The 10,212-nt window shown below is 45.8% G+C and overlaps 1 protein-coding gene across 2 annotated transcripts in view; it reads right to left on the reverse strand.

Annotated features, from left to right (window-relative positions):
* Positions 1-8,364: 8,364 nt before the first annotated feature.
* Positions 8,365-10,212, reverse strand: part of LOC135820721 (lysine-specific demethylase 2A-like) — an 85,888-nt gene continuing 84,040 nt past the window's right edge. Inside the window, exons 3-5 of one of the 2 annotated variants that reach the window (XM_065333731.1) lie at positions 9,954-10,037; positions 9,634-9,748; positions 8,365-8,910 (exon numbers count right to left, since the gene is read on the reverse strand). In XM_065333731.1, the coding sequence (XP_065189803.1) occupies positions 8,876-8,910; positions 9,634-9,748; positions 9,954-10,037 (234 nt within the window). In that variant the 3' untranslated portion in view covers positions 8,365-8,875. The remainder of the gene's footprint in view (positions 8,911-9,633; positions 9,749-9,953; positions 10,038-10,212) is intronic. The other variant, XM_065333730.1, reaches the window with a different exon arrangement.

Here is a 10,212-nt window from a genome sequence, read left to right on the forward strand (position 1 = left end):
CGCCACCGCTGTCAAGAGCTGCTCATCTCTGAAGGAGCTGTGGATGCCTGAAAGTGCTCTAGTTTCTCCGCGGCTGCGCGAAGCTCTAAGTGCCATGGCCAGAGATGATCTGAATGTGCGGTATAAGCAGTTTCGCTGGCAGGACGAAGTGGAGAATGACGAAGAAGACGACGAGTATGGCGATGAAGGAGAAAGTGAGAGTGAGGAATGAGGAGGTGAGAGGATTGACATGGACGGATTTCTGTCCTAATGCAGAAAGCTTCGTTTTCGTCTATCACTTCTTCCTGGCATACAGTCCGTCTGTGTATGTGATTAGGATTACAGGTGTGTATGTGTGCATGCGTGGCAGTATTGCTGTGTGTGCGTACTTGTAAGTGCGTGTATGAATATACTTGAGCTTGTGTGTGTGTGTGTGTATGTGTGTGTGTGTGTATTTGTATGCATGTGTGTCTGTACGTTTGTGTTGCCGATGAACATTCCTTTCTTCATTTTCAGTCAGTTTGAGGGATCACTATGTTGACCTTTGACCTTTAGACTTTGGACCCTGTAAATAGATGTTTTCGCTCCGTGATTTTTTTCGATAATTCTGGACTGTCGCTGATAGAATAATTGTCATTGAATTGTTGGTTTTTGCTGATGTGGTTTTAGTTGATATGTGTGATCATTTCTTTGCATATACATGTACATATACATTGTATGTCTGTTTGTATGTTTGTAGATTGTTTAGTGAATTTTGTTAAAATGTTTCTTGTATAGAGTGAGTAGAAATGAGAGAATAGAAAACACAGATGAAAATGATCATTGAGAACTAATATTCATAGCATCATCACCTTGCCACTCACATAGTTCTTACTTGTGCATAGTGCAATGTCTTTACTGGTGGCAGGTTTCTTGGCAAATATTTTCATCTGGTAATAGTGTAGTAATGTTTAGATGTTGTTTTTGCAATTCACTAGTTTCCTCTCTAGTGGGATCTCATGATGATATTAGAATTATATGACGAGTATTCTTCAAGTACGTGTGTGTATAATACACACATACAAATTATTATAGTTATTGTGTTCGTAAATGTATATGCGTGCGTATAATGCACGTGTGCATGCATGTGGATGTGTGTGTGTGTGTGTGTGTGTGTGTGTGTGTGTGTGTGTGTGTGTGTGTGTGTGTGTGTGTGTGTGTGTCGTGTAGACCAGGCTGAATAGTGGCGGTCAATTCTTCAGCCTTGCAAGCTGTTCAATGATGCAATCCCAGCACAAGTTGCTATGGCTTCTGCTGTAGCATCGCTATCATTGACTCGGATGATGGGTGTCAGAACGTCAAAATAGGTGTGTGTGTATATGTGTGTGTGTGTGTGTGTGTGTGGACAGATACACATACACATGTACACACACCCACACGCGCGCACACACGCATGCGCACACACACACACATTCTCAACACCGCAAGGATGGAGCAATACCACGTACATGTAGAAGGAGTGTTTAAAAAATACTTAGCTGTGTTGTTATGCACACGAACAAAAAGAACAACTTACTTGAAGCATTCCGTTTGAAATACAGAACGTATTCTTGTGACCATTATCAGTGGAAAATCGTCACTGAACCTCGATAACAAGAAATGCCACAAGGAGAGTGCATACCATCCATTTTACAAATTACACAACCACGATGATAGTGGGAGGTATTTGTAAGAAATAATTTTGGGTTTTCATCAGATTTAGTCATAACTGCTCATCATGGTAAACACACACACACACACACACACACACACACACACACACACACACACACACACACACACACACACACACACACACACACACACCAAACACACATACACACACACACGCACACACCAAACACACATACACACAAACACACGCACCCTCACCTTGACTTATACCTTGCCCATTGCGTAGCAATGATAGCGCATTGTTATTTTTCCAGTCCACGCCAAGATGACTGATGGCGTTTCAGGTCGCCGCTTCGACAGAACATGCGGCCGCAGGCCGAACCGTAGCCAGCAGCAGAGGGTGCCTTGGGTGGTCGACGGGGAAAAGTACGCCACTCCGGACTGTTGTGTGCTGCACCGTACCATCAACATGTTGGTACCCGTGGCTCAACCGACGCAACGTCATCCATATTGACGTCCCTCCACCTCTTGCGTGGACCATGTGCGGGGCACGGGGCAGGCAGTTCACTGAAGAGAACACACTTTGGCAACCCGGGATTTTCCATCCGTGCCACGTGTCCAGCGCAAACACCGTTCCCGCACGATGTGACCAATGTCCTCCGGCACACCAAGGGTGTTCGCAAGGGCACACACACACACACACACACACACACACACACACACACACACACACACACACACACACACACACACACACACACACACACACACACACACACACACACACACACACACACACACATGTTCAGCCATGATCACAGGAATGCATTTGTATGTGAATATCTGTTAAAGTGAATGATGATTTCTAGAGTAATACATGATACAGTGTGCTAGTAGCTGTGAGAATACGTAACTTAGTTACTAGTCTAGATTAGACTGTGTGACCATGCAGTACTGCAAGAAATTTGAACATCTCTCTGTCTACCTGGTCAGTGTATGTTCTGCAGTGATATGTGCCTACACAACCTATGTTCTATATAGCAATTCAGGAGACCGGCAACACAGACTGCCTTTGCAACAGAGACTTTTAACGGTTCATGCACTCCTAGATCATCTATGAATGAAACCAACACAAAGACACAAACACGAACGTGCACACATAAACATACAAACATGAACACACGAGCACACAAGACCATACACGAGCACACACACACACACACACACACACACACACACACACACACACACACACACACACACACACACACACACACACACACACGCACACACAGACAAGCACACACACACACACAAGCACACAAACACGAGCACACACACACGAGCACACACACACAAGCGCGCGCGCGCACACACACAGACACACACACACGATCGCACACACACGAGCACACACACACGCACACACACAAGCGCATACATACACGAGCACACACACGCGCGCATCCACGAACACACACACGCATATACACACACACAAACACACACACACCCACGAGCACACACACACACGCGAGCACACACACACTAGCGCACACACACTCACACATTTTTACACACAAAATTACTTCCACGTTGTGTGTTCTGTAAAAATGAATGATAAAAGGATAAGACGCTAGTGAAAGACAGTCCAGGACTGTCAAAAACACCACCAGGGGGCAACTAACCACGTGTTTTTACAGTGGACCACGTGGACAGTGTAGAATGTACTTCATTGCTGGTAAGATGTGTTCTCATGACTGATACGTCTTGTGATCTGTCCAAGATTTGATCTGTCATAAGAGCTGTTGATGATGACTTGATCTGTCATGAGATCTGTTGAAGATTTGACCTGTCATGCCGGCTGTTGATGATTTGATCTGTTGATGATTTGGAATATTCCAATGCCGGGCAGTGTGAGAATACGCATCATCCCTGATCAGCTACAGTCATGCAGTGAGGACAGTAGCACTGTCTCCCATACTGACATGTATGCACTAGACTAGCAGAATGACAGAGAAATTCTCTATCATTACACAGGTCACCGGCATTGCTAAACTATTCACTTGCATCTGTGTACAGTAGGTTAGTGTGTGTAGTCATCTACTGATCTGCTAAACTCTCAATCCTACAACTCACAGTGGAAAGATCTTGACAGGACACGCTCATCCTCGCCTACGTCACTATGCAAAGTTCATCGCACACAGTAGGTTTATGCTGGCAATACATACCGTCATACTAACGTATGGAATGTCAGTCATTAAAAAGAGCTTCCATTATTATCTTGTGTGTCTCAGCATTTGCAACAACCCTCGTTTTACCTTTTCTGAATCGCTTCCATACTGTTCTGAAAAGTCCTTATCAGCACATTGCACAAAGACAATAACATGAGTTGCTGATAGTTTTGCTGCTGCTACTCTTCCATATCACTCTACTTACATGTATCTTTATCACCATGGTTGGCTAACACCCACTCTCCTCACATTCTCCTCTCTTTCCACTGAGCCTAGAGATGACGTAGTAATATTATACAAGTAAGTGAGAGAGCACTGTTCCACACGACCATCCAGTCACCTCTACTTACTAGTATTATAGCTGGCACAAGGCACTCCGGTCGGTCGGGTTAGCAGATATTTACGTAATGAGATCACGTGATGAGATGGTGATCTGCTACGAAGCTATGCATAAGCTATAAACTACCTCAGCGACAAGTTTTACTGCATCCCATGGAGCGCCTTTGCAAACTCTGGCTGACACTCAACGGTTGCGAGTCATAGCGATACGTTTTCAAGTGAATGATCAAACGTGTCTGTCATCAGGATCATCATATAGAATGAAAATGAAATGTGAAATTAGAGACTATACGACTACATGGCTAAATATAGGGGAAGTTCTCTACTGGTGTGATTTACACAAACAGAAATAACCTACAGCTACATAATTCACACCTCACCACAGAACATTGGTAGGATGTGCGAGAATTGTCTGCTACTCAAGACAATGTGACTATAGTGGAAATATCACAGAAGTACTGTAACAATAACGTATGCTGATTGTGTCGCTACAAGAGTGTTATCTTTTTTTTAGGTTATGTTTGTTTGGTAGTTGTCCCCAGCAGTACAAATCTAGTAGGATTTACGAATACATTTTCAACACCTGTCTGCCTCAGTAACAAGTATGCGTATGTATGTGAAAGCTGAGACTACCGTTGGTAACGGGTCATTTGCGTGTTGAAGACGATACTGTTCACTGGTACTGTTCCTGCCACCTCGTTGAGACTGACATACATGCATAGCTGGTTGCTACATCAGATAGTGCTAGATGATATACCAACCAGCTATATCCGTTATCCCTAGCCATGGATTGACCTGTGCCTGTAGCATGTAGCATAAACTCTATAGACACAGTTGTAAATCTTGCAGCAGAAGTGCAGGATGTGATGATTTCTAAGCCACTCAATTTCAGAAAGAAAAACGTTGTTCGTTTCCTCTATCTTTGCACTCATGATCTGTTTGTTGTGGATGTCAAGTGCACATCACATTTAGTGTTCACTACTCTCCAGTGTATATAGTGGAGAGTTGTACTGGGAAGACATCTGTTACATTTCCAGTATCTACAGTACATGTATGATCATTAGTCACGGCAAGAGCAGCAGTGCCACCATCAAGTCATCTCCACTACCCTGCTACCTACCAACACACACCACATAGATTGCTTCAAAGTAGCAGGCAACATCAGGGAGAATGGATTAGGCTAGCTTGGACACATAGCACGAATGTATGACAAGCGTATGTCAAAGTCTGGTATGTTTGGACAGCTCCGTGCAATGCGTTCTCAGCATGGTCCCCGCAGGCGATGGTGTGATGTGGATGGTGAATGATATGCAATCCCTTAGTCAGTCCCTGTTCTCCGTTGACTGCTGCTATACTGGTGTCCAGGTTGGTTTTGTTTACACACACGTTGCTCATGGTCGTAGTCACACTGGACCTACTCCAGGTCGAGATCGATCAAGGTCTACACTGTACAACACACAAGGTCTGTAGTCAATACGGACATCTCAACCATCACACACCATACTGAAAAGTAGGTAAATACATCATGTAGTCCCGTCTCTAACATTCACTGGGTTGATGTACACAGCTTGGATCTGAACAACGGACTGTGATAACATGTAGTTATGATCAGTACTACCCTCGAACAACACTACTTCATTCATTCACTGCTGATTTCTCTGCTCTTTCGATTTGTTCGCTCCTCCGTGCTCATTTGACAACATGTATCTGATGCATGTTGTTGGTGTTGAGGTGTCCGGGACCATTCATAATAATACAATGATTGTTGGGACATTCTTCCAAAACATGACGCCACAGAATTCGTAAAAAAAGACAACTTTTGGCTAGCCTGTCGCAAGCGCGAGACTCATCATGGGCGCGCTCGAGCTGCAGCAAATGCGAAGCGCGACACACGCGCGAGCGCGACCCAAACTGTGTCACGTGTGTGTCGAATCTGACCGTCATGATCGCCTTCGATTATTTATTTTCGTTCTACTCGACAATAAATCAGTGCCATTCATTGGCTTTAGCCTTTAGCTTTGCCCTTGAACTTGAAATCTCGTGCCTTATTCTTTCTTGGGGACTGGTGTTGGATATCGAACGGGCGGAGTGACCGCCGGGATGATGGATGAAGGAGATGATGGCCTAATCTTGGCTGCGCGCATTCTCATTTTCGCGTGGCCTGCCACTAGTGTTTGATTCACAAAGGGTGTCACAGGCGTAGCTGGAGGAAGAAAGGTGATGTGAAGTTCTGCCATCGCAGCACTGTATAGAGGGCCATTAGAGGCTGTGTAGGCTGTATGTAGCATTGTTTGATTTAGCTCAGTGCTGAGCTTGCACCACACCACAGGTAGCATATTGAGTATTATCTACATTATCCATAATTATTACTTGAACCGCTCTGTGAACGTGAGCGGTTCAGAAAAACCTTTACTGGCGCTGCCCCGTCGTAAAAGTAAGAAATTAAAACTGGCTCATTGTACCCCCAAATGTGAACTGATCCACCTAAATCGCGATTGACGTGACCCGAACGCAGCAGTAGCATGATGGTGCACTTGTGGTGTGCCGCAGGGCTCTGTACTAGGACCCATGCTGCTCTCCATATACACCAGAGATATCCCCTCGGAATCTGCGCCGGCATCATCACTGCAGTTTGCGGATGACATCGCCCTGACACGTGCAAGACGGACAGCGCAAGAGGTGTCTGATGCGCTCAGCTTGGTTGTTACCTCCCTCTCAAGTTGGCTGGACGCTCGTGGTCTTGTATTAGATGCAAAGAAGAGCAATGTATTGGTTTTTACCAGCTGCAGTGGGCAGCAGCCGGACGTGGTTGTACGCTGTCGAAATGATGTCCTTCCGCACACCACCAGCGCGAAATACCTCGGCGTCTTAATCAATGAACGAATGGCCTGGTAACCGCAAGTTGACCGGTGCATCTCACGCACTGCTAGGAAGATCGGTAGTCTGTGGCGGGCGCGACGCTGCCTCACTCTAGCTAGTCGAAGCAAGTACTTCCTATCTGTCATCATGCCGGATTTGATAATACGGATCGTCAGCAAATGGCTCCGGCTTGACCCACAACCAGCTCTGCCTAGACTGCCTCCCGTTCATTTCTGTGCTCCTGTCTTTATTCTCGTCAGCCGTGTACTTCAGCAGTTCAATTCTGTCCTCCAGTCCTCTTTATTCTCGTGAGCTGTGTACTCGTTTTGCTGTTTTTCTGGTTTATTTGAATTCGCACAGTAAATGTGTACTTCAGTTATTCTCTCCTCCCTCTTCTGAGTTTGACTCTCCGCTGGCCTTCTCTCCTCCCATCCCCTTACATCGTATTGGGCCTCCGCACACACTACATTGTCACACAGCACAACTCAACCATTCGCTACCCTGTTATTGAGCACTCCTGCTCGTTTGGTCTCGCGAATCCAAATAAAATCAATCAATCAATCAGGTTCCTACCTGTGGATGCAGCTGGGAACGCTGGTCCACAGGCCATGGTCGTCGATGAACTCCCATGTTGGATATCCGATGGAAGTAACTATGTGACTAGCAAAGTTACACTGCCACTGATACCATGTACTAGTGATGGTGTTACCCTATGATGTGCTGTGATCCTGTGCTCTCCTGACCTCGTGCTACTGGTGCCTCCGGGTCCCGTCATTCGCAATTTAGGTGGATCAGTTCACATTTGGGGGGACAATAGAGAGGTTAAGATGCACGTTATTTCTGACATGACGCGGAAGTTCAGCTCTCGTTATTTGCTCGCACGTCGAAAAATCAATGCGAGTGACCTGCTCACGTCGAAATTTGGAGTTTTACGCCGAATTTGACGTGAAATTGCGCGTCACGTCGGAAATAACGTGCATCTTAACGTCTCTAATGGGCCAGTTTTAATTTCTTACTTTTACGACACGGCAGCGCCAGTAAAGGTTTTTCAGAAGCGCTCACAGAGCGATTTTATATGGATAATTTCAGTTCTTTTTCCGTTCCCTCCCCACCCCAACCCCGAAGGTAAACATGATGAACACGCGCGCGATGTACTGTATGTAGGCATGAGAGTACGATAACACACTGATACATACCAGCCCTCCCCACCTCGCTTACCCCGCACACAGATACACAAACACGCGGATGCACACGGCACACATACGCACATGCACACGACACAAACAGGAAATTCTTCATGTAAAATGCCATGCAAAGCAGTGGCCACCGTACTTCAGGAAGTCAGTTGTGGAAAAAAATAATTCAACTACAACGTGTAGACAAGCTGACGGCCAAAGCACAACATAGCAAACATGACATTTGCCCAAGGGTTGCAGTTTGCAGACCACGCCATGGAAGCAGCGAATACAGAATGTAATATCATACAAAGTGACAAGCAAAGAAGTGGCCACCATACACCAGAGACTTGCAGAAAGTCACATATCCAACAGATAGAAAAGTGAACAGCAATCTGGTGCAGCCCACACAAGACAAAGCTGACCTGATACTTTTCCCAGGATCGCAAGTGGCAGATCCTTTTCGATGCATAACATGCAGGTGTACGTTCCACGCATGGACAAAATCTGACCGTGTCGCCAGCATACAATGTCATCACATGTATACCCCACAAGTTACACACATGCACAGTAGAAGCACAATGAAAGCAATGGAAAAGTACGATGTGGTTGCTGAAGCATCTTCGCACTTCAAATTCAGACTTCAATGTGGTCGTCACGAGATGATATACCTGCAAGATACAAGTGATGCAGAAAGAAAGCAGAAGGTCGTGAGGTAGGCTATGAGACACCACAAACGGGTCACCTACAGGTATGTTCAGGGCTAGTGCACTCGCACGCAGAATTATCGTAATCGAGCATTTCCCAAACTGAGAAGTGCAAGGAAATCCACTTGCATGCACAGGAGCAATTTTGCCGCTGGTGTGATGCGCAATTCGAGACAATCTGCGATGCTGCGTGCTCACCTCTGATGCCGATTACTTCCTTGCTTAGACCGGCCCGGTCTGCTCTCCCTGCACTCTCTTCTAAGTCCTACTTGGAGCAGTAAGGCTGTGTCACTGCTCCTACTGATAACCCAGTTAGGTTGTGGTCATTGTTGTGAAAGCAATATCATCGTCATTGTGGTAATAACATACGTTTTTGTACAGCGGCTGGCGCTAGAACGTGCAGCAAGCAGCACGCTTGTACTTCGGATTTTGCGATTTTTTCGAGGGCAATGGCTTCCTTTTTGCTTTGGCTACCTACGAAGTACGACCAACAAATCTATGAGAAGTATTTTTGGAGCTGGAGTACGAGTGGGGTTGTCTGATAAGTGCTAGGAGAACCCTCCTTTGTGGCTGTAGAGCGCTAAAACGTGCCCTGTTGGCCGAAAAATCCGAATTTTTTTCTCCCGGGGGACACCCCCGTTGTACAACTCCCAACCGCCCTGTGACGCCCCTGTCATTGTAGCTTACCTGCTGTCTTTCTTGGAGATGCAGTAGCAGCTGAGAACTTGCATACAATCTCTGTTTCAACTGCAACTATTTCCACAATGTTGTCAGGTATTGGTGCGGGCGACACACGCAGATTCTACACACGCAGAAGGAAAGAAACACCATGAACATATACCTGTTACTACATGTACATGTACATGTTGCCACTGTCAAATATTCCACAGGCAGATGGTGGGGATGGAGAGGAGAGCAACATCAGCAACAGCAGCAGCAGCAATAGCTGCACTATTAGCAGCAATAGCAGCAGCAGCAGTACCACACAACAATTCACCACGCCATACCTCAGATTGTATTCCCGGTATGAGCATAAAATGTCCAGTGGCCTTGTCCTCGCGAAACCGGCTTTCATACTCGTTCAACAGAATCTACAGCGCACGTTGCACAGGAGAATTCATACTCATTCAACAGAATATACAGCATACATTGCACAGGAAAATGATTGTACATTGCAGAGGAAAATACTGGCTTTCATACTCGTTCAACAAAATCTACGGTGTACATTTGACAAGAGAACACAAGGCATAACGATTAAGCAAATCT

The sequence above is a fragment of the Sycon ciliatum genome, chromosome 7, assembly GCF_964019385.1.
Source record: "Sycon ciliatum chromosome 7, ocSycCili1.1, whole genome shotgun sequence".
Taxonomy (NCBI): domain Eukaryota; kingdom Metazoa; phylum Porifera; class Calcarea; order Leucosolenida; family Sycettidae; genus Sycon; species Sycon ciliatum.